The following is a 25,402-nucleotide window of genomic DNA, read 5'->3' as shown; positions in this document are numbered from 1 at the left end:
TCTCCAAACTACATAAGATTTCAGAATCTATTCATGTAGACAAAGGAGATTGGTCGTTAATGGGATGGTTCTGGGAACTGGTATCCGACTGGGGATGGAACATTCTGATGGTCACTGGGTTGGTCTTAGCCATCCTTTTCCTGCTCTGTCTGTGCGTACAGTGCGCTCCTGCTATATGTGGCTTCTGTGCTACATCGTGTGTAAGGAAGCCTGTATCGAGGGACGAGCTAAGTAATAAGATGATGCTACAGCAACATCTCAATGACTTTACGAATATAGACCTGGACTCAGATTAGCATGAGTATAGGTTATTGCCTATGTAAGGGCAAAAGGAGGGGCTGTAGTACTTAAAATTTTGGACCCGTGTTATAAACATTGTCGTACCATGACGATTTTGATATCAGAAGACCGAGAATGGCTAGTACACTATGCACAAGCATTTTCGGCATATTCGAGTGATGATTTCATCATGAAATCGCAGTTTTTCGTCCTGGACCCTCGGGTTCCATTTTGTGTACGGCAGCCATTTTGTGAGTTGCCCTCACATAGGCCAATGATTTAGGCCAAACACGATCCTGAAGGACACGTACACCTTTCCTGACTTCTCTGTGACCTGGGCAAGCTGACTCCACTGCCCAAGGCCAAACCTGTTCGGTCAGTTCCTCTCCCAGTGGCCGAACGAGATAGTATCAAGGCACAACGTGCCATAAAACCTTTCATCGCACACAAACCATGCCTAATCTTGCACACACCTGTCCCTGTTTCCTACTTTATGACTTGCTTTACGAGGAGGAGGCGTCCGTTTTTATTGGGGGTCCGTCGATATCTGATGAAAATACTGGGCCTGGCCGGGTAATTGATTGTGGGCTGAACAAACTGAAATGTGGGATTGTCATTGTGACTCTGCTTTTCCTTTGTAGTGAAAATATGTGAATGGTCAACTGTAAACTAAAGAATGTTTGCCTGAAGCATAATATTTTGTAGAAAAAGAGAAGGCTGGCTTTGTAAGATTGAGCAGTCTCCTGAGAATATACACCGTGTTGTACTTCTAGGACGCCTGTTACTTGGTTGCAGCCAATAAATTCGATCTTTGACTTCACCTAGAAGACTTTGTGTTTCTGTAGTCTGAATCAGGAAGAACCCGAAGTCTTAGGGTGTTGTCCCTGGCACTGCTGGGTTACCAGTTCGGTACTGGTTCTGAAAATCCCAGTACTTCAATATAGATGGGTCCACACTGGAGTGGCGTAGTAGGCAAAAGAATGATGGCTTTAACCCAGATGTCTTTGCTGGGGGAAAAAGTTTAAATCATTCAGCATTCCATCCATCATTTATTGCAATTACCATATTCTAAAAATGTGCCCCTTTTTTCCAGTAGGCAACTGGTTCGTTTTCTTTGCCCTTACTGTTCTGTTTGCACCTGGACACTCTTTTGAGTAGCTGCGCGCTTTACAAATCCTTATTAACATAACATAAAGTACACCATAAATATGCTTCCCACTTCTTTTGAAAAACATATTTTCCACATTCAGAGTCAAAAATAAGTGTCCCAGAGTCTCTTTAACACTTTGGGCATATTTAGTACAGCATGGTGAAGCATGACATTAAGCCAAAAATGCTAATGCCGCACTCCGCCATTTTCTGAAAACGCAGGGATGTGCTGCATTCACAAGAATGGGGCGCACCCCTGCGTTTCACCTAGCACTGGTGCTAAATTTAGCTGCCAAGGCAGGCACCCTTGTGCCATAGTACAAGGGAGCCTGCATTACAAGGAATGATTGTTCATGTGTAGGAAGGTGTCCCTTGCTGCGCATAAACAATCAGTAACGGCAAATTGTAACTTCGATGTGTGCTGTCATATGTCGCGCACATAGAAGTTGCAACTTGTCATTTTTTAGTGATTATTTATGTGCAGGAATGGACTCCTTCCTGCACATGAACAATCACTAGTGGCGATTTGCTGTTCCTGTGTGCTGCAGATTGCAGCAAACATAGAAACAACAACAACTAGGAGAAATGATTAATGTCTCCTTGTTTTGCCAGGTTAAGACCAGGTTTTCCCTGGTCTTATTTTTGGTGCTGCCTCCTATTTACGCCACCCTTGTAAGTAGGGGGCAGTATCAAAAGGAATGGGTTTTGCAGCGGAACGCCCACTGCAACACCCATTCCTGCCCCTTTCAAGCAAAGTGCTGCGTAAAAAGGAGCCTTATTCACATGGCAGCATTAAGCCATATAAAGTGGCTTAATGCCGCCTTGTAAATAAGGCAAGGGCTTATTGCCACCAGAACGTCACAAAAAGTGATGTTCTAGTGGCAATAAGCTCTTGTAAATATGCCCCTTTGTGTACCTGTACGTTATATTCCAACCATGTCAAACGCTGGGACATAATCTTGAAAACACAGTGGTGGCCGTATTTCCTCATAAAATAACAACATTAATAACACATGCTTCATACAGCATTTTGAGTAGCTGTATGTTTTTATACCACTGCTTAGGTATTAGCTCTGGTTGTAGGCATTAAGATCACCAGAGGCAAGCAAAGTAGTTCACGGTCACTGGGTGAAGGCCACAAAGCTGGCCTATCCAGTTCTTGGAGACATGTTGTTGCAACTGGAACTTTCTGTTTGACTGAGGCAGTGCCCTAGCCAGGCAGAACATACCACTCCCATCAGGGGTGGGTGATTACACTCAATGTGTAACCTGCACCCAGAGGGTTTCTGTGGTGATCTGTAATGTGTACCACTTGTTATTATCTCATCACTGAACCCTATGATGTCATCCATGGAGTTTCCATGTACTGAGCATTCCTCCCCAGCGTTCCCTGTTTGGCAGTTGCAGCTGCTGTGTCTTCCCTTCAAGCTGGACGGCTCTCTTTCCTTGAATAAACCTCCAACAACAATTCCTTGCCTACGCCTCATCTTTACATTGGCGACGGAGGATGGTCAGCTGTTCCTCAGCTGTTTTTACAATCGTCACGCTAATCGTTCTGAAACCATTCTGAAACTCAGGATCTTTTTATTTCCACAAACAACGCTCATGTGAGTACATTTTCAAACGTATTTGCCTGCTGTACCTGTTGAGAGCCGTCACAGCCACCGGACTTTCGTTCTATTTGCCTGCCATTTCGTTATCTTCTACTATTTAAGCTTAATCTACGTGTGACTTTAAACTGCGTGTGACTTTCTAAGCTACGTGCGACATTCCCTTGTGCCGGTCTACGAAACTCAATGGAACATCCCCTCTACCGGCTGACTTCGTCAAGACTTTTTTCTCCACTACCTAAGTCTTTCTCACCTTTGATTCTGCTATCCCAGCGCTGCGTATTTTCTTTGCCGCTTGTTCCTCCCCTTCCGAACTGCTCTTCATTATGATGACGTTGTAAGATTTCCAACGTTCCTCCGTCAAGCGCCATCACGCTTCACGCACGCTGGTTGTCATAGCAAGTTTCATTCGTCACGACGCCCTTGCTGTCTGTCAGCTGCTACACGTCACAAAGACTTCATCTCTGCTGGATTCAAGTGCTCATTATTTCTCATGTGCACAGTGAGAAATACATTCTTCTACACGTCACAAAGGATTTACTCGTCATAAAGGCTCCATCTGCTGCTCTTAAGCCTTCTTTGTTCCTGCCGTGCACAGCTAAACAACCACAAAGCTTTTGCCTTCGCTGATGCACACAGCCATTAATGTTCCGCTTTGTTTATTCACACGCTGATGTGCACAGCTTAAGCACGCAGCAAATCATTCCTCCCTTCACACGCTGATGTGCACAGCTTTATATATCTGATGTGCACAGCTTTATATATATATAACAAAAAAAAAAAACACATTTTCGCGCTGATGCGCACAGCCGATATATATATACACCTACTATAGCAACGTTTACACGCTGATGTGCACAGCATCTGTACATGCCAAAAGATTATTTACACATTTGTGCTACAGTACATTTTCTCTGTTATTTGGTCATTGCTAATTGCAAGTTTTATTCTGAAGACCTATTTGCATTTACAGTAGTTATTCTCATTTCATATAAACAATTTCTCTTAATTTATTGTCCAATTAAAACGTTCCTATTCAAAGAAAAAAAATAGAAGATCTCACGATGCAAAGCGTTTCTCCACCAGCTCCATTTCTTCAGACTCCTGGAGATCCTCCTCTCGAATGGAAGCTTTGGTTGAGATCTTTCATGGCTTACTTAGGTGCAATTGATGGTCTCAGATATCGTGCAGAAAGAAAAAAAAGTCTAATGTATTATCATCTTGGAGTGGAAGGCCAGAACGTTTTCGACCATCTGCCTCCTTATGTCCCTCCTCCCGGTGAAGCTCCAGATGAATTCGACATAGCTATAGCCAAATTGGACAAGTACTTTGTTAAAACTAAAAACATGGTCGTACATCGTTACAAATTCTTCACCAGAGCTCAAAAACCTGAAGAAAGCATTGACACCTTTGTTACTGCCTTGAAAATACTTGCTTCCAAATGTGAATTTGATAATTTCACCTCTCAACTTATTAGGGATCAACTTGTTGCTCGCTTTTCCTGTAAACAAATCCAAGGGAAACTATTATCTTGCAAAGATCCTTCTCTGGATAAGGCTATTGACATAGCCAAAAGTATAGAGACATCTTTGGAGGATTCTAAACAATTAGAAGTTTCCCTCTCCACTACCTCTATTTCTAGCACAGTTTCCACTAAAACGCCTGCTCCTACCAAAACTTCTAACTTTATTCCTCGTGACTCACGTGGTTATTTTAAAAGAATGGGAACCACTAGTACTAGAAGACCCTTTATGCCCAATAGACAATTCAGCCAAAGTACCTTTTGTTTTAGAAGTGGCTCATCTTACCATGTTTCCAATTTCAAGAATTGTCCTGCTGCCAACCAACAATGCAGTCAATGTGGCAAAAATGGTCATTTTTCAAGGGTTTGCATGAGAGGTAGAAGAGGCAGTGTGCGATGTGTCATGAATGAGAATGATCCTCCCCCTGATTTGAATTCTCTAGAGCATCCAGCTGAATATTCGGAATGTGATATAACTACTCAGGAATATGTAGTTGTTGTGAAAGACAATGACAACGTCAGTCACACATTTCATATTCCTGATCCTGAAGTTGATACTATTATTGAAAAACATCATGTCCAATTACTTGTAGATACCGGTGCTCGTATCACTATTGTTTCCCATGACAAATATTCTCATTTTTGGCAAGACAAGTGTTTACTTCCTCCTGATGTTCTCACTGTGGCTTTTGAAGGAAGCAAAATTAATCTTTTAGGTTATTTCTGGGCTGAAATCTCTATTTTTGGCAGATCTATTAAAGGGAAGGTTTATGTTGCCAAACGTGGCATTAATGTCCTTGGTCTCATACATCAGGCAGAATTCGGTAGTACTATTAAACCTGGTTTACCCAACCCTGTTTAGGTCTCGTCCTTTTCCATTGCGAAGCAATGGTAAATGGGGGAGAATTCATGTGCTCCATCGGATAGTCAAACCACCACTTTTGTCCGTGGCGTTTTCTTCGAGTGCACGTACAGGCACGCGCATTTGGCCCATACACTTTCATGGCCATCTGTTCCTGTTCCTAATGGCCCTCCCCCAGCACAGAGCACGCATCGCGGCCGCACAGCACATCAAAGGGCTTCGCCCAGCGTGTGCTGTGCGGCTTCTCCTCCCCTAATTATGTGGCCGGCCGTACTTGTGTTTCCTGGCCGCTTCCCGGCCGCTCTTGTATTTAATTAGCAGCTTCTTTTGTAAAGCATCTACACTCCCACCCGTTCATCTCCCTCCTTCCCCTGTGGCCGGCCAGTGGCTGCTGGACACTGCGCTTCATGTTTGTTAGGGTATACTTTACAGATTACTTTACTTTACAGATGCCTCGCACACCACATCACCACATCAAATGCTTCTTCTCCCCCTCACTCACTCCTCATCCCCATATGCTCGCTCCTTCCCTCCCACTCTTTGAAATTGCTTTGCCGCCCCATGCCGTGCCTCTCACGCGCACAACACGCCATGCCCGCTTTCACTTTCTCCTCCCCCCGCTCTCCACAGCAATGCTAAGAGCTTGTTTTCATTGGGGCTCTTTTCTTAAAGTGCGAATAAAGAGACATTGTCGTGACAGTCCATACCGGTAGCTGCAGTGCGGCAAAAAGCATGTTTGCTTTCCTTTTAATATGAATGTTTTTATTGTTTGGGTCACTCGGTTCTCCCTCGTTCCCACTCCTAAAATCCCATGGCGAAATCTGTTGTCTGATCAACATTTGTATTTCTACAGTACTCGGTGACTAGTTGGACTCACACGTTTTGCGTGTAGAGGACTCCTCATCCCCATATGCTCGCTCCTTCCCTCCCACTCTTTGAAATTGCTTTGCCGCCCCATGCCGTGCCTCTCACGCGCACAACACGCCATGCCCGCTTTCACTTTCTCCTCCCCCCGCTCTCCACAGCAATGCTAAGAGCTTGTTTTCATTGGGGCTCTTTTCTTAAAGTGCGAACAAAGAGACATTGTCGTGACAGTCCATACCGGTAGCTGCAGTGCGGCAAAAAGCATGTTTGCTTTCCTTTTAATATGAATGTTTTTATTGTTTGGGTCACTCGGTTCTCCCTCGTTCCCACTCCTAAAATCCCATGGCGAAATCTGTTGTCTGATCATTATTTGTATTTCTACAGTACTCGGTGACTAGTTGGACTCACACGTTTTGCGTGTAGAGGAGTCTGTTGTAAGTAATCTATGCATCAACTTTTAACACGTGTTCACAGAAGTTGCACTGTTTGTCAAGTGACTTAACAGCACTGCTGCCTTTTACACCAATATTTTTCATTCGTGAGATGGTAGCTTTGCTTCATTTGTTGAACATACTAGTGAATAACTTCATTGTGCGATTGCCTCTTCATTGATTCACTTAGGTCAAGGCCATGCTGTTTATGGGCACACAGGGGCACTGTCCTTTCCAGCATAACATCACGTTTGAAAACATTTCCTCTCAGCAGACGGAATGCTGCATCTGTTAAACCGTAGGAGTACCGCCTATTACTTTTTACGTCACTGATGGTTACCAGAAGACCCATAGGAGGTGAACATGTCTCTTCCTGTAGGCACTGTTTAGTGTTCCTTAATAATTACTGGATATTTCCTGTTTTATTGATGAACATTCACAAATATTTCTATCCGAGAAGGCTGCAAAAAAATGCGAGAGGACTGCATCATTTGAGTTGACACCACTTTGGGTGGTGAAGATATTTGTAGATTGTGGATGGAGATGCATACAGCGAATGATATAAAAAGCATTGGAAATCCAATAGGTCTCGCAATTACGCGAGTCTGAACTATTAGCATTGTAAATGATAATTCCCTTTATTTTTGCGTTCTGGTTTTTAGAACATAAATAAAAGGCTTTGTCATCTACAAGGCCTATAGCTTAAATTTGCGTTAAAACGAGACCTATTGCATTGCAAATGCTTGTTTTATTGAAGGGTACAATCTTCCTTGTTCTACGTCTTCATTTTCTACCCCTGTATGCAACATTTTGGATATTAAATTGTGGGAGCATAAATATGAAAAAAAAATTGAAAATCGCCTTGGTAAAATCACCAACTTTCAACATTTCATCAAAGTTAAAGATTGCATTACCCCGGTCAAACACAAACTCAGAAATGTCCCACTCAGTATTAGAGACGATTTGTCCAAACACCTAAAGTCACTATGTGAACAAGAAATTATTGAAAAAGTAGAATCTACATTATGGCTTTCTCCTATTGTACTTGCCAGGAAAAGGTCTGGTGACCTTAGGATGTGTGTGGATTTGCGCAGTCTTAATGAAGCTATCTGGGTCGATGGTTTTCCCCTTCCTCGTATTGAGGATTTGATAGCAAAAGTAGGCTCATCCACTTGGTTTTCCAAACTTGATCTAAAAGCAGCCTATCACCAGATTGAATTGCATCCCCTCTCACGACATCTCACTGCTTTTGTAACACCTGATGGTGTATTCCAATTTCTTCGCCTTCCTTTTGGATTGGCTTCTGCCGCCGCTGTTTTCCAGCGAATCATGTCCGAAATGTTTGAGGAACTCTAACGTAGTCGTCTTCCGGGACGATATTCTTATTTTTACTCAAACTGAGAGCGAGCATGACAAAGTCATTGACCAAGTTTTTAACATCCTGGAACAGAGAGGTGTAACTCTACAGAAGAGTAAGTGTATATTCAAAACCAGAGAGGTAGAATATCTTGGTCATACTATCTCTGAGTGTGGCATCAAGCCCAGACCAGGTTTGGTCAAAAGCATCATTGAAGCTCCTGCCCCTTCTAACAAAGAACAACTTTTGTCCTTTCTTGGTCTTTGTGAGTTTTACTCAAAATTCATGAGAGACTATGTCAAGACTACTGAATGTTTTAGACTTTTACTAAAAAAGGGTGCCACCTTCAGCTGGTCTGATGAGTGTGAGAAGGGCTTTCAGCTCATTAAAGAACACATCACTAAAGCTCCCGCCCTTCAGCCTTTTAATGGGAATAGAGAAACTGTAGTCACTGTTGATGCTTGTGAATACGGCTTAGGAGCTGTCCTCTCACAATTGGCTTACGGTAAGGAATTTACCGTAGGGTTTGCCTCCAGGACTCTCCGTCCTGTTGAAAGAAAATATTCGGTCATTGAGAAAGAACTGCTAGCTTGCACTTGGAGCGTTGAGAAATTCAAATCTTATTTATGGGGTAGACCCTTTATTCTTCAAACCGACCATAGACCTCTTGTCGACATCTTGTCAGGTAGAAATATCAAACGTACAACCGCACGGTTGGCTAGACTTTCCACTAAATTATTGGAATTCAACTTCAAAGTTATCTATATCCCTGGTGGTAAAAACAAACGAGCAGACTGTTTGTCCAGGTTACCCATACAAGAACCTGACGAAAATGATTGGGAAACTGAGATTGAAGAATGTTTTGTGGCCAACATTTCCCAAAATTCCATTTCTTTCGCTGAAAGTGATTGGATTAAAGCTGTTGAAAATGATGCTGTGCTTAAGGAAGTAACTTCCTTCATACAAAAAGGTTGGCCCAAAGAAAAATCTCTTTCTCCCGAACTTCAGATCTATTGGAAAATTAACTCAGAACTTTCTTTGGAAAATGGCAAAATTGTTAGGGGTAATAAATTCATTCCCCCTTCTATTTACCGAGAGAAAATTATTGCTGATGCCCATTCTGGACATCTAGGAGCCACCATTACCAAGAGAAATGTCAGATCGAATTTTTGGTGGCCAAAAATGGACAATCAAATTGTGGATGCTATCAAACTTTGTACACGTTGCAACACCAGTGACAAAGTCCTTATCTTAGAAGGTGTTTGTGATTCCGTTGTTCCTCCACCTGTTAGAGCTTGGCAAAAAATTGGTCTGGATTTTCTGGGTCCATTTCATGTTCTTCCCAATACTTCCAAATACTTCTTGGTCCTTGTTGATCACCTCTGTAGGTGGGTCGAAGTTGAACCTATCAATGTTCCCAACTCTAAAAGTGTCATTGATTGCTTAAGCAAAATCTTCCTGAGGGAGGGTTGTCCGGAAGAAATTCTCATTGACAATGGGGTGCAATTCATTTCTAAGGAAATGGGTGTTTTTTTGAATAATTGCTGTATTAAACATACCAGAACTCCTTTGTATCATCCCCAGAGCAATGGCAAAACCGAGAGGTTTAATAGAGTTATTGTTGAATGTGTACAAGCTGCTTTCAGGTCCAATAACTGTATCTTCCAAGCTGTAAAAGATCTTATATGGTCTTATCGTATTTCCCCCCATGTTGCCACGGGCTTTTCTCCTTTCGAACTGATGAGAGGAAGGAAAGCCTGCTCCCAGGCTTTCCCCTTTTGGATGGTCAAAAGTCTCCACAGGGGTTGTGATTTGGAAGAGGTGTGGGAATGTGCTAATAAAAAGTCTTCCTGTTCACTGCCTTGCCATGTGGAATTAGGCAAGAAGTCTTTTCACAGTATTCATGCTGGCGATTGGGTCAGGATTAAAAATCCTGTCACTGTTAAGAAAGGTTTTTCAAAATATCTTGATTCCCAGCAAGTTGTGGAAGTTCGCAAGAATGCTGTCAAATTGTCAAACGGCAATTGGTGGAGCACTTCTCGTGTTGCTAAAGATCCTTCCAGTGCAACTGCTCCTTCACCCAATGTCAATGTTAGTAATGGCTTAAGGAAAAGCTCAAGAATGACTGTTAGACCTAACAAATTTCGTGATTATATCTGATTTGCCTTTCATTGTGTTTCGCTCTGCTTTTAAGATAATTTTTTTTCTTCCTGTTTTCTTTTTAAAAAAGGGGGGAGGTGTGTGGTGATCTGTAATGTGTACCACTTGTTATTATCTCATCACTGAACCCTATGATGTCATCCATGGAGTTTCCATGTACTGAGCATTCCTCCCCAGCGTTCCCTGTTTGGCAGTTGCAGCTGCTGTGTCTTCCCTTCAAGCTGGACGGCTCTCTTCTCTTGAATAAACCTCCAACAACAATTCCTTGCCTACGCCTCATCTTTACAGTTTCTCTTTGAACCACTGATGTCTCCCCTAAATTTCAGTCCTGTCTGCCATGAGGCCATGGAATGCAGATCTTAATCTTTGTTGAGGCCATGATCTGGCTCCCAAAGGCCAAGTGTCAAAACCTCTCCCTCCAAACTATCCAGGCAGGCCCACAAATGGCAGAGGTCTGTCGTTCCAGTTGCATGCCCAATGTTTATAGCTGTCACTGGGGAATGCACAGATGTGCTCTCCCAGCCTCCAGTGTGGGATGGAGGCACACTAAAAGGCAGACAAAGAGTTTTAGAGAAGAGAAATACTTACATTCTAGAAGTAGCATTTCTAAGCTATTATAAAAAAACACCTTTATCACAGGGGTGGCTTGGCATTGTGAATCCAATGATAGGAAACATTATGAGGCTGCTCCACTGCAAGCTGCTACTGCAGCTTGAAGTAATTTCAACCTTTCTCCCTTATTAACCTACGGGAAGAGCAAATCTCAAAGGTAGTAAAAACACACATGGGTGTTCTTTACTACCTGGGCAGAGAACATGCATGTGTACCTTCCCTGCCTTTCACCTACAACTTGCTAGACTATTAAGGACTTACCCTAGGGCTGCTCTAGTGGTAGTGAAACATCCTGCCAGGGTTGGCAAGGGTTTAGAAAGGCCAACCTGAGCATAAATGGACACAGAGGCCTGCAATGGCAGACTAGACACATGTTTAAAAGACCAGAGGTTCAAGTGCACACACCCAGGCCATCAATGGCAGGCTGGACACATATTTAAAAACATCATTGGTGCAAGTGGCACACACACGCCAGCAATGGCAAGCTTGTAACATGTTTTAAAATCATCAGGTAAGCACCACTTCATAACGTGTAGGAAAGGCATGTGCACTTTCACACTGCATTTGCAGTGGGAAAGTGCCCTGAGCTCTAAGGCCACAAATAGAAAACAAGCAACACCCTGGTGGTGTTCCATGGGAAGAGCTGACTGCCTAGGTAGGGAAAACCTACATGGAGGTTCTTCATACTTGGGCATAGAAAACCCATGTGTACCTGCCCTGCCTTTCGCCCACCACTTGCTCCGCCCATCAGGGCTCACCCTAGAAGTGCTCTAGTGGTAGTGGAAGGCCCACTCAGGGTTGACTAAGGAGTGAGAAATGCTAACCCGAGCATGAGCTCAACTGCACAGCCACAAGCCTGCAATGGTAGGTCTGATACAGGTTTGACAGGCTATTCTGGTGGGTGGCACAATCAGTATCAGTATCTGCCCTGGGGAGGGGGTGGACCTTTTTACAGGGCACACCTAGGTACAGCACCTAAACCAATCAAGTAGGCACCACTTCCTAGCATGTGTAGGAAGGGTGTGCGCGCTTTTACAGTGCATTACAGGGTGAAAGTGCCCAATGTCCTATGGCCATGAAATGAGAGCAAAAATCAGGAGGAAAAACTAAAATGTTTTAGGGAAATTCCCCTAAGAAGGGCCATGCCCAACATGACCTCCTCCCAGCCTAAAGCCAGGGTAGTGTAATTATCCATTTGATAAACATCCCTGCTCATGATGGTATAGTCTGGATGATTTCCCACCACTGAGGTGGTACCCCACTTCAGCTCTAGGGCCAAGGAACCCAGTAGGATAACTTTTGCCTCACTTGGGGCCCACTCTAGGGTGTGGCCCCTTCGTTCACAGGGATGGTACTTCCATCCCTAACCCCGGGCCACCTTTGTTCACTGGAACAGCACCAGGCCAAGGGCGCCAACAATCTATACAATTTGCAACCCAATTTCTCCAGGAGCTTGAATCCCCTAATGTGTTTTCAGATTTGGAATGTTTTGGACTGGTTAGAGACAGCTTTAGTAACTAGCCAGAGATCAAGCAATCTCAAAACTAGCTTTAAAAATAGTACGGGTGGGTGTGTTGGCTCTGCCTCTATGTTGATCTTATTTATAAGCATGCATTTAATTGGATGCCAGTTGTGTTAGAGCACCCACAAAGTAATAACTCATTTGCACTGTCCATGCACAATTATTCATTATTGTTTCTTTTTTTGACATCTTATTCATTTAGGACCAACCCACTGGGCAGCATACATAGCGTGGGAAAATTCTGTAAAAAAACAATGAGGCTATGCGGCGCCAGTGGCTGTCATGTACAATTCTTTGCTCCACCTAAGACAGCAAGCATGCCACAGTGTGACATTGGTTCTACAAACCAGACAAGCAGACAAATGTTGGCACAAAATGTCGAGGAACGATCTGAGTATTGTGCAAGCCTTTCCAAACAGCAGGCCCTGGGACCCAATAAGCACAGGAGTGGCCAAGCAGCTGAGAGCTATGGAAGCCAGAACAGATATGGGAGATGCAGCTGCACCGTTAGAGCCAAGCAGGTCCCAATTGTTAATAATTCCCCCAAGTACCAGGAGCAGCTACCCAGATCTCGCTCACAAGTAAGAAAGGAATAAGCTGGCAACAGATTAGAGAGGTGATCAGGTATTTTTTGACAGTGCTTGGCTCATACCTCAATGTCTTACTCTTAACGTGTGACTTCAAAGAGGTCTTTCTTTAAAATAGGTCTGTTGTGTGCTCTCTAAGCCAGAGGAAGACCACACATTGATTGTGAATTATCCAGCAATCCTCACTATGGAGCTTAGAAAAATGGGGTTTCGTTCAACAAATTTAAACACAACTAAAACTGCTTTAGCCAATGTTGATGCACTGTTCAGTAACAGAATTATGTAATCTATAAATGTACTCTTGTGGTTCTTTGATTAAGCAGAATACACCAATTTCCTGTTGGGATAAATGGATTGATGTCGGTATATTTTACATGTCTGATATTTGTCAAAGTATATAAGTAATATAACAATCCTCACTCCCCTCACTCATCACTCCTCAATCATTCTATAGACTCATGATACTGAACCAAAATATATGCGAAAATGTGTGTTATTTATTATATTATAGTAATATACATAGAAATCCCTTCAAAATGACACCGTTTTTTCACATAGATATAGGTGTTTGTTTTTTCTTTTTAACCACCTCCTTTTCCTTTCTATGTCAGTGTATTTCATGCATCAAGTGTCACAGGTCAAAAAACTTTAAAAACTAATTGAAAACACATATACAATATACATTTTATACTATATGCTATTCAGCATTTGAATATTTGTGATATTTATCAGTCTTTATACAATATACATTTTATAAAGACTGATAAATATCACAAATATTCAAATGCTGAATAGCATATAGTTGTCGACGCGGCATTTCGGTGGATGAAATTCGATATAACCACCTTCTTCATGACAACAATCATCTGTTTGATTGTTCATGGTTGACACATGGTCAGTGTTATGCTGCTCAATGGATTACAATCCTACTTAGAATCACTCCCTAATCTTTCTCCAGTCACCTTTAAGTATTCTGTCCAGGTGTCTCTACTAATACTAGAGAGGAGAACCTTTTGATTCAATACTCCACCATATGTCTCAATTTGTCGTTGGTGGTGAGTAAGGGCTCCTTGTACACCGTGCTTTGTAGTAATCGCCCCTAATTTTCCTATGTTTGATTTAGGCACCCTTCTGACATATTTTTTCCAGTTGTTCCCGTCCCACAGATCAGGTCTGTTCTGTTTACTCAACAGAATTTTTGTAGTTACACCGAAGTGAAACCTGTCCCCTACTGTTGTAAGGGTACCTCTCGAATTTTGAGACTGATATTTGTCAAAGCAATATGTTTTTATCTTTTTCAGGTATGCAATTTAAATGTCATTTTCCCTCCTCAGAAAATCACAAGTATGTTATTTTATTCAAGGCAACTTTTAATGCCTAAAACTGTTCTACTCCTCATACTCAATATTTTGAAGTCGGGGCATATTTACAACTAATTAGACAAACGCCGCTCTCGTCACTTTAGAAGCACAGGGCTACACCATATGAGTGCTGCTTATGCAGTACACATAGAAGTTGCAACGCATCATTTTTAAAATGATTGTTTATGTGCAGGAAGGTGTTTCTTTCTGCACCTAAACTATCATACATGGTGTTTTGTTGTTTCTATGCCTGTTGCACAATGCATCACATATAGAAATAGAAAAAACAAGGAGAAATAAAGCATTTCTCCTCCTTTCACCTGTTTAAGACCAGGTTTTCCCTGGTCTTAGTTTTGTAGGTGCCCCATATTTACACCACCCCTATAAATATGGGGAAGCATCAAAATCAATGGGCGTTGCGGTGGAACACCCACCGCATCACCCATTGCCCACCCTTTCACACTAAGTGTAGCTTGAAAGAGGGGCTTATTCACAAGGGGGCATTAGGCCGCGATAACTGGCTTTAAGCTGCCTTGTGAATAAACCGAAGACTCTATCGCCACAGGAACATGGGAAAATGTGACGGTCCTGTGGCGATAGGGGCTTGTGAAAATGCCCCATACATCTTTTCTTCAATATTCACAGATTTTCTTGCCACTTTGCTTCTAAAACATTTAAAAGTTGATCTCTACTAATTCTTCCAACCTATTGAAATTATGTGAATTTTGGAACTTTATTGTACATACAAATTTTGCAATACAGCCATGGAAGAAATCTTGCTCTTTAATGTTTCTATTTAGTTACCATCTTTTATTTTCTAATTTATTTAATTTTTATTAAACAGTTGTTATTGGTCTTTTGTTAAATCGCATAATGCAAATATTCGTGATAGATTAGATTATTAGCACTGTGATATAGAACCCGGTATATTGTAACTCGTGTTATATGATTGTCCTATCATTTTTAAATTTTGGATTAATGTTTGGGATAGAGCTTCTCAAATATTCTGTATTAATATTCATCCTTGCTATGAAGTTGTTATAAGTACATTCTCAGCTCTTATATTTCCTTTATCATACATGCCTATGAAGTTATTTAATATTTGAATTTCCTCTGCTACTAAATCTATTACTGTGAATTGGAAATCTGCTAACCTTTTGTCCACTCATGTCTGGTGGGATTGAAATTGATATATGAGAAATTGAATTGAAATCTCTTTTAACAAAAATAAGAAGTCTTCTTCAATCAAATCTTTAAGTATGGAAAACCGTGGATGAATATGTTTCTAATTGCTAAATATATCCAAGTATTTCTAATATTGCTAACTTATAGTGCATCAGTACCTCTATGTAGGTTTTTATAATTTATGTTTATTTTAGATTGTATACTGTTCATATTCACATTGTCTTTTATGTTTTGATCCAATGTTCATAATTGCATTCTCACTGGACAACACTTTTTGGCTGATATTTTTTTCGATTTATTTGTTCTTGTACTTCATTACAATTCAATATAATATTTTGAACAAAAAATTGCTCCGTATGTTCATGTGTCTGTTGTGGAACTGTGTGTGAGTTGGCGTTCTATAAATAACAAATGGTATTACTCGCTATAAAATAACAAATTGTTTCTCCTAACAAATATGAAAGGGTGAGTTGGCCCTACCAAACTTTGTAACTGACCTGCCCACATCTCTGTACCAAGAGTTTATCCAAGTACAGTATTTTGCAGGGCAGAAGCTGCATTCATATATTTTTTTATTTATTTGATATATTTTATTGATTTTGATTTCCTTTTGTAAAGCTGAAGACTTGGCTGGTTTGAGTGACCAAGCCTCATTGCACATCTTTTTGTGTGTATCTTCAGTGCACCTTTCAGCTTGACATGGGGAACAAAGAGAGGAGAAGCCAGCTCTATCACTATTGTAGGTCTACATTGTTTCCTGAGGATAGTGAAACTGCAAGTCCCAGATTGAAGAGTGCTGTTTGTTAAGAAAATATAAATAGGACTGACTGACGGATGTCATGGTCCAAACAATTCTGCTACTTATACATAATGCATATTACCTCTTCTTCGCTTTCTCCATCGCAATAGCTACTCCATGAGTGCATGTACCCATTCGAGTAGTGTTATGGGTTGTTCCTTCTACCCATCTATGGAAACAGAAGACAGCTTTGAAATAGTGGAAAGCGAATGGTGAATAGGTACCTTCACTCATGGATTAAGTACTGAGAAGAATAAAAGAGAGTCCCAGTGATGAAGATGACCGGTTAGTAATCCGAGCATTTCCAAATGCTTAGCCAGCCACCTGTCCCATGTTTCATCTGGACAGGTTACATTCTAGAGTTTGAAGGATGTAGCCAAGTTGCAGATATATGGATTAACAAGTATTCACAAACTCAATGGGTCTGTCTTTAATGTGCTAATGTATGTAAACAGAGATCAAGCTAGCACATTAAAGCCAGAAATATTGGCTTTGCCAATGCGTACTTTTTAAATGTTTTCATGATAATAATGTAGCTTGTTAACCTGTATTCCTGTCAAAATTAATGTACTACAATGTTTCGCTATTACCTTTGACCCGGACCAGAAAAAACTCTGTCAGGGCACCAAAGTCATCTACTTGGTATCGAAACACACGAGCAAAAGAGTTGGATGAAAACAAATAGGAAATCGGTTTGCTTTGAAATGGTTTGTGGAATGTGTCAGACTCCAACATTAGAGGGAAGTACCTAGACTTACAGCCCAGTGCAGACTTCCTTCTCTGAGTCTCTGCACCACCGCCACACAACAGGAGCAAAAAAAAAAGAACTACCCGTCTCAGATAGAAGACTGCACGCACCAATCAGCGCACGTACCGGAACAGTGCTCAGGTATAAACAGGTGGTGGGATTAAGGCTAATATTCCACACTTTATTTGCTACAGTACCTTTAGTTTTTCTGAGCTCTTCCACCAAAAACTGTGCCTCCTCCTGGATTCTCTCTTCGATGCTTCTCTTTCCCATCCCACAATTCCTTAAGGTCATGAGTGAAAATCGCCGCAGTTGCTTCCAGCGCTCTCCATTGCTAATTACGACACCTAGAACAAACACAGGCATAATTATTCTCCTGACGTTTCTTTAAGAAGCGAACAATGACAATGGAGAGTGATGTTTACTGTGTAGTGTTGACGCAACAGTGCACTACTTCTGCCTGTTACATAGCATAGACTTTAGCTTTCTTACCTATACATTATTCCTCATTAGCTGAACATGGAGAACAACCTGGACCAGAAAATGGAACGCGTAGAACTCAGAGACTTTCCATTTCATGAATATCACCTGAGAGATGCAGACACTCTATTTGACATAGAGACAGGTAGAAATAGAGTAGGAAAGAACTAGGCTATTTAAGATCTCAATTAGGCGCTTCCACTGTTTATCTAAGGTCCTCGTTTGCACCAGCCTGATCTGGAACTGAGCCCCATCTTTACAGGACCAGCAACATGTGGGTCCCTAGCCTTCCAACCGCAGATACTATTTCTGGACAATGCCTCATTCCCTAAATGCCTCCATCGTATTGCAATCAATACCTGGCTACTAATGACACCATTTTTGGTACACAGACTCCCTTGTGTGAACAAGGCAGGAAATGCCGAATCGCTTAACAGCTTTACGAATAAACAAGGAACAGATGAATGATCTAAGCCCTTATATCGGTGTCCGTTTCTGATTGGGGAAACTGGAGTTGGAATTCATACACTCCCCTTAATAATGCAGATTTGGGGGAAACTCACACCCCACACTGAAGTCACATTTTTAGAGTCAGTTTTCAGTCTGACTACAAATGTGTCCCATAGTCCAAGATGTTTAGTGCATAGCAGTGTTGTCCAGCAGTTCAGAAGAGCATTCATAATATTAGGGGTCTGTTGGTGATAATGATCAGAATCAGGAAGGTATTGTAGAACCACAGGGTCTCAGGACTTCCTACCATGAGAGAATCATAAATGAATAGGAAGGCAATTATTAATAGAGCAAGGCATCCAGTCCTTCCCTCTTGCATCAATCGCTGAATCCAAAAGAGAAATGTCTGAGTGAGAATCTTTTTAAAGCTCCTCTCTCTATGACATTAGAAACTATTAGAGTTTGAGAGTCATTACACAATAGAATTTGTTTAGATCTGTGATAGACTCCTTCCCCCATATGGTGGTGCACGTCACATGGCTTCCTGAACCTCAAACTATGGTTATCAAAAGAACTTTGACAATGTGTTTAAACAATGGCTTTAAATAGGGCCTGTTTCCTGGCTCTACCAGCTGATTTCATCATGTAAAGTTGCGGAAACTCAACAATGCACACTTTTGTGATGTTGCCAGTTAACGATTCTCAAACCCACCAGTGACAATGAGATAAAGCCTTCATTCAATTGTAGTGCAAGCTTAGGTGGATGCTAATCGAAGTTCGTGTCCCCTGTGTGCTTAGAGAACCAGGAAAATTTTAATGTGAGGCAGATAGACTCTCACACCATTCATGAACTCTCAAAAGCTTCCATGGCAAGTGTCCCACTTTAAACAAGTTACAAACCTCTTGCATGATACAAGCCAGTCGAGGATCTGCAGCTCCCACGGTTGACGTATGTCTTGTACATTTATCAGGTGAGGACCTGCAGACATGACTGATGGCTTCGTAGGGATATGCTAGGTCCAGAAAGTGTGCATTTCTTGTGCCTTTTAATAAACAATTCTCCAGCAAACCGGTTCTTGTAGGGCATTGTGTTGTTTTTCCAGTCAGGGTTTTCAAGTCAATTAGGATAGTTGATGGTGGATTGTGCAACTTTGATGATAAGGCACCGTGGCCATGGCAGACCACATTAGATAAGGTGAATTTTTGTCACCACAATGACAATCAGATTTATTGCCCCCAAGACTTGAAATGAGACAGTAATGCGTTTATTTTACAGTCTTGCTACAAACAGCAGAAGCTCTCTCATGTTTACATGGCTTGCCAATCTCAGCTCCCTGCTCTGTATTGCATGGCTTTCATCTCTATTCTGTGTTTTCTCCACCCTTGCATTATAACTTGTTTGCACTTGCTTTCATTTGGATAGATTGAATCAGTCCATTGCTGATATTATGGAATTACTTTTTTGTCACTTGTTCTTTAGCATGCGTGGGAGTGCATGTTTTTTTCTTCAGAGTGCATCATGCTCTATCCCTTGCTCCCCCTCACTCACCCAACCTCTTGCCTCCCACTCTTACTTGCACTGTTTCTCCGTATCATGCCAGGTGCCAGATGGCAGCCTTCATTATGCCCTAGATGTTGTCCTCCATCCTCATTCCTTTCATCTTGGAGAGGTAGAAAATATTGCTTTCTATGATTTCTAAGTGCCTGGCGTGTTGTATGACACAACGTGATGCCACTGTGCACAATGCGCCACACAATGTGCCTTCCATCCTTAAACTGCAGAAAACACTCTACTCTATACTTTTAAAATGGCGGGTCACCACTGCTTTTCAAATGCCAGCTCATTTTTAAAACCTCTGGTACTGACACTCAGCAGATTCACCTCAACAGCAATGGCAACGTGAAAGCAATTGGTTTTTCCAGTGCTTGTTTAAGGAATGAAGGTTGTGAGGCCATTTGTTCAAAGCAGTGCACGCCAATGGTTTACTGTTGTGTTTTTTTTTTAAATCTGGCGGTCAGGTTGACATGCCTGGAGTTACCGCATGTATAGGTAGGTGCCAGCCTGAGGGAGGAGACATTTACAATAATACTTATCAGAAATGTTCTTGAGAGAAGGTGCTTGGACCTGGTCCACAGAGACCGAATTCCTGAAACATGGATTGTCTTTGTGGGATGTTTTGATCAATCTCTCTATTCAGGAACTCTTGACAGCGGTCATAGAAGAATTTCTAAGATATACAAAGTGACACTAAATCAGGGGCTTCCAGCCTTTTCTTCATTAAGAGCTACTTATGTTCAGGGAAAAGCATCCCAAGCTATTCATATTAGTGGTGTAATTGCGACGACCCCAGACAAGAGAACTCTGAATGACCACCATATTCACGATTACTAGCAGTGATCACCTCATTGCATCAGACAGGGTTTCTAGCAGTTATTTAAAAGTGTTTTGTCAATTTCGCATACCTCCACATGGGAAATACACAACCCATTGCCCCTGACGTTAAGGCTATGGTAATAATAATAAGCCTGTCCACAACACATGATTGATCAGACAAATATCAGTTTTGAATATATCTTGGAAATTTGACCATTTTCCTCTCAATGTCAACGTATCAGTTCTGAAAATACACACATTTTCGTCTTGAATACACACTCTCAACTTTATTATACATAAATTAATTCAGCCAAGCAAAAGCTGTTAATTTACTAGGCTGGACTGCACACAGGAGATCTACTTACAGGTGGCAGTAGTGGAGAAGCCTTCTCTAAATATACTGTCTTCTAGCAACTCTAATGTACATGGGAGTGGGGAGATTTGTTGATGGCAAGGTGCTATGGAGATGAGATGAGCTTCAGTGATCTGTAGCTACTCAAATTACCTATTCCTTGTAAAGGTATTGTGATGGTGGAGGCTTAATAAGTGCGAAGTTGACCTGAAACGTGTGAGTTTAGGTCACTCCAGAAACAAATACTTAGGATCAGTGTGGGAGGTAAAGCACAGTTTCAGTGCATTATACACCTGTGGTATTAGTGAAAGATCAACATCAAGCAGATGTAAAAGGTTTTTGCATTCGTAACACAAATGGTCCAATGTCCCATGGAGGTGGAACATAGATGTCTCAGTCTCATCTGATTCGGGCTACCAACTTGCGACTACGCAACTTCGATCTCTGTGAAGTTGAATTTAAAACTTTTGCTATTCATTCAAGATTGAAAAGATTGCAAGAAGCTTCTTTGTGAAGGATACTGCAACAAAGGTGGCGAATGGCATAAAATAGTGAATAACCTGACTATCAACAACATAGCTAAAAATGACAAACTGAATGTTCAGGAGTAGTACGATGAGCACTAGAATTGAACAATGAATGGCTGGCGAGATGACTGACAGTTAAAGTATTTTTGAGTTTAGGCAAGTTGAGGGCAAATGAAATGGATAAATGGAAACAAATGTGGGCCATTTCTCAAAGCCATTGCACAGGTAAACTGGACTAATACTTGGGCTGGGAGGTGGGGTGAGCGCTCCCCCCTCCCAGAGCATCACACGCAGCACCTGTGAGAGGAGTTGCCCCTGAAGGGGCACAGAAGACGGATAAGACCCCGGGGAAGGCCTCTTCTCCGCCCAAGCTACTGGCAACACATTGAAGGTAGCATAGCTGTTGCCGACCGCTGAGACAGGCCTGGCAGTGCAAGCAGGGCGGGGGCCCCTGGCAAGCGGCAAAACCTTTGTATACTAAGGATAGCTTCACTACCTGTGAGAGAGGGCAATGGGAATATTTCCATCAGGAGGGGACATTCCTGAACGTGATGCCTGGAGGTGATCGGGGAGACTGCGGCAGGGCCTCTTTGACTGAGAGGGGTGTGCGAGGCCGCCGGAGGAGCGGTCCCTCGAGCTATTAAGGTGGCACTTGGTGGTTGATTGCCACGCCAGGCTGGCCATCTTCCCCCCTTCCTCCCGCCCCACGTATCTATTTGCTTGAACTTGCCCTTCCCCCCCTGCGGTGCTATGTCCCTGTGAAGATACCCGCTTACGGGTACGATTGGCAGGCTGGGGCTGACTTGTATTACAGGCCACGGGGCAGTGGAGGCTGTCTAACACCTGAGTCTGTTCGAACTCGCCATGGGAAGAGGCAGAGATCCGAAACTGCCGCGCCAGGGCAAGATGGACCAGTATACGAAGGTCGTCACCCTCCCCCCCCCCCCGGAGGAGTGACCGGGTGCCCGCTCGGATAAGGATACCCTCCTCCAGGCAATCCAGGATGACGCTAGAAGGCCAGATTGGCGCAGTGGGGTCGGAGGTAGCGCTCTTACTTCAAGACCTTTGAAGACAAGATTGCTACCATCCTGAGCAATCTTGCTACACCGCCAGGCTCTGACTCTCAGTCCTTGCCTAATCTCACTTCGATGTTTATCATGGAGAGAGATGCTAGGCTAATCCGGCTGAACAGTTTTCCTCTGCCGTCCTTTGAGGATTTTTGTGTATTGGCTAACGGTGTCTCTTCGGGCTCGCCGTTTAATCCACTTCCACATACATTTTGGAAACTGTTCCGTGAAGAGCTTTTCCCCCCACTTTTTTCCATTTGCTGTCAGTCCCTCAGGTCTGCACGGGTCCCGGATTGCTGGAAGCGGGCGTTGGTCTCCCCCCTTCTGAAGAAGGAAACTTTGGATCCCACCTGTCCAGCAAATTACAGGCCTATCTCTTTACTTCCATTTCCAATTAAAATTCTAGAGAAATGGGCCACAAAACATCTTTCCAGCTCCTTAGAGACCAATGCTTGCTTGGACGTGGCTCAATTCGGTTTTAGACCAGCCCATGGGATGGAGTCAGCAATGGTGACGGTTCTGGATGATCTTCGGACGTGTGCCGACCAAGGTCGAGCAGCCTTCTTAGTTCTGCTCGACATGTCGGCCGCGTTCGACACGGTCAGCCACACGATATTGATCAGGAGACTGGAGGAAGTGGGGGTGTCTGGCTTGGCCCTTGACTGGTTGGTGTCTTACCTTGGTAATAGGCACCAGGTGGTGGCCCTGCCACCCTTCAAATCTAACATCAAAAGGGTTGGGCAGGGCGTGCCTCAGGGGTCGGCCATCAGCCCGATTTTATTCAATCTCTTCCTCCGTCCCCTGATCAAGCTGATAAAATCTTTCAGCATAGCAGTCACCAATTATGCTGACAACACACAACTTATCTTCTCGTTTGAGGGAAAGGAGGCTGTGTCACAAGAGATCTTTCACCGTTGCATGACTACTACGGCGGAATGGTTGAGCCACAACTCCTTGCAATTTAACAGCTCCAAAACTGAGGTGTTGCACTGCTCAATGGATCGCACCCCTAGGCCTCTTCCACAGGATTTTTGGCCTCCTTCTTTTCAGGGCACTAGCTTACCAGCTGAATCCGTTCGGAACCTGGGGGTGATGTTTGGTTCCAACCTGCAGCTGGACGTGTCCGTAAATAAAACGGTGGCCACTTGTATGGCACTGCTTCGTACGCTACGGAAGATTCTACCCCTGCTCCCTGTGCAGGTTAGGCCAGAGGTAGTGCGGAGCATCATCCTAAGTAGGCTTGACTACTGCAACGCACTACTCCTGGGGGCGCCTATGACTTTGGTGGGAAAATTGCAGCGTGTACAGAACTTTGCTGCTAAACTGGCCCTTTCGCGCCGACGTTCTGACTCACCTGCTATGGCACTCAAGGATCTTCACTGGGTGCCAGTCCTTCAGCGGATTGACTTTAAAGCCCTTTGTTTGGTATTTAGAGCTCTCCATGGACAGGGTCCGTCTCCACTGCAGGACTTGTTCTCCTGGTACACCCCATCCAGATCTCTCCGCTCGGCTTCAGCCTGCTTGGTAGTAGCTCCCAAGATTCTGAAGACCCGGATGGGAGGTCGGTCCTTCAGGTTCACCGCAGCGAGACTGTGGAACTCTCTACCGTTGTGCTTGAGGAGTATGGGAGATCTCCCTTCTTTCAAGAAAGCTCTAAAAACATACCTCTTTCCTAGAATAATGTAAGCTGAGCAGTAGCTGTAAACATCGTGTATGGGTGACAAAAGTCTAAGGCGCCAGGATACCCGTTGGGTGACAGCCATTGCACTATACAAGTATGCCAATACATACATACATACCTTAGAAACTTGGCTGGGCGAGACGGAAGACTCAGTACACGACCTCCACAAGGGTATTCAGGAACTCCAATCCTCTCAGAAGGACCTGCTATGGAGGGTGGACGACGCGAAAAAAGAGCGAGACAGAACAATCTCCGCTTTGTGGGCTTTAGAGAAGGAATTGAAGGGACAAATGTACCGGAATTTCTCTACATCTGGCTACGGAACACCTTCCTGGCGGACAAGTTCTCCTCTTGTTTTGTCATAGAAAGAGCCCACCTGGCACTGCTGGCTCGAACACCTGCAGGGGCGCAGTCAAGGCCCGTAAAGGCTGGAGAAGCGACCCCCCCCGGGGCAACTGGAAACACAAACTGTAGGGCACCCTCCGGTGGAGTTGGCAACCGACCCCTGAACTCACTGCGCTTGCATCGGCCCCAGCAGCTACGAAAGGGCCGCACCCTGGAGGCCACCCCATATGCCCAGAGGGGCACAGGAAGACGAAAAAGACGCACAGGTGGATCTCTCGACTCCCGGCTCTCGGTGGGCGCTCGTGCGTTCCGTCCCTCCGGACGGCTTCGGAGGGGCAACGTCACTGAGAAAGACGAGGGGACTGAAAGCAGACACTCTTCCTCCGGAGGGGAAGAGGTGGTAGGCCCCTCAATGCACCCCTTGGCGGCTGAAATATTGGCGATGAAGCAGGCAACGTTGACTGAGGCGGGGGCATCCCAGAATGAACCCCTGGATTCCAACTCCTGAACAGGGGCCTGCAGGGACGACCGTGGTTCAAATTAATATACTGGAGCATTGAAGCTGGAAAAGGCACGCCCTCTTCTTTCTGATCATTCTCTGCTGATCTCGACTTTTTTCCTACTTTTCTTTCTTTCCTTTCTTGCACTGACGTCTCTGACCTTATATTTTCTGGACTCTGTCTCGATGGTTCTGGGACAGCCGCAGGAGTTTAAGCTTGTGGCGTAAGTTGGGCAAAGGAGGGCGACAGACCTCTGCCTGCCCTAAAGTCCACTCCCCGACATATTGCCGTGGATGAGTCATGGGGAAGGGGAGGTGGGGTGGGGGAGAGGGAAAGGGGGTTGCGCTTGTTTTCTGGTTGGGAATGTTTTGGGTTATGTTTTGTTTCATGTTTGCTTGGCACACTGATCGCAGGTAGGCACTGGTAGGCAAACATTCCGTCCACCCCCACCAGGGATGAACTGGACACATGCCACCCTATGGCCTCCTTGACGGTGCATGGAACCCCGAGGATATATTAGTAAACGGCCCCTACAAGGTTCTAACGTGGATCGTAAATGGTCTAGGGGACAAGATTAA

General features: G+C 43.6%; 1 protein-coding gene across 3 annotated transcripts in view; it reads right to left on the bottom strand.

The window, feature by feature from the left end:
- LOC144781703 (cytochrome P450 2C20-like) overlaps positions 1–25,402 on the bottom strand; it is a 497,936-nt gene that overhangs the window by 361,862 nt on the left and 110,672 nt on the right. For 2 of the 3 annotated variants that reach the window (XM_078660677.1, XM_078660679.1), the window contains exon 3: positions 17,246–17,395. The exons of the other annotated variant lie outside the window; for it this stretch is intronic. In XM_078660677.1, the coding sequence (XP_078516803.1) occupies positions 17,246–17,395 (150 nt within the window). The remainder of the gene's footprint in view (positions 1–17,245; positions 17,396–25,402) is intronic. 3 annotated transcript variants of the gene reach the window in all.

This window comes from Lissotriton helveticus, chromosome 9 (genome assembly GCF_964261635.1).
Source record: "Lissotriton helveticus chromosome 9, aLisHel1.1, whole genome shotgun sequence".
In the NCBI taxonomy this organism is placed as follows: domain Eukaryota; kingdom Metazoa; phylum Chordata; class Amphibia; order Caudata; family Salamandridae; genus Lissotriton; species Lissotriton helveticus.
Note: the sequence above shows the minus strand (reverse complement) of the source record. Positions and strands in the feature narration are given on the sequence as shown.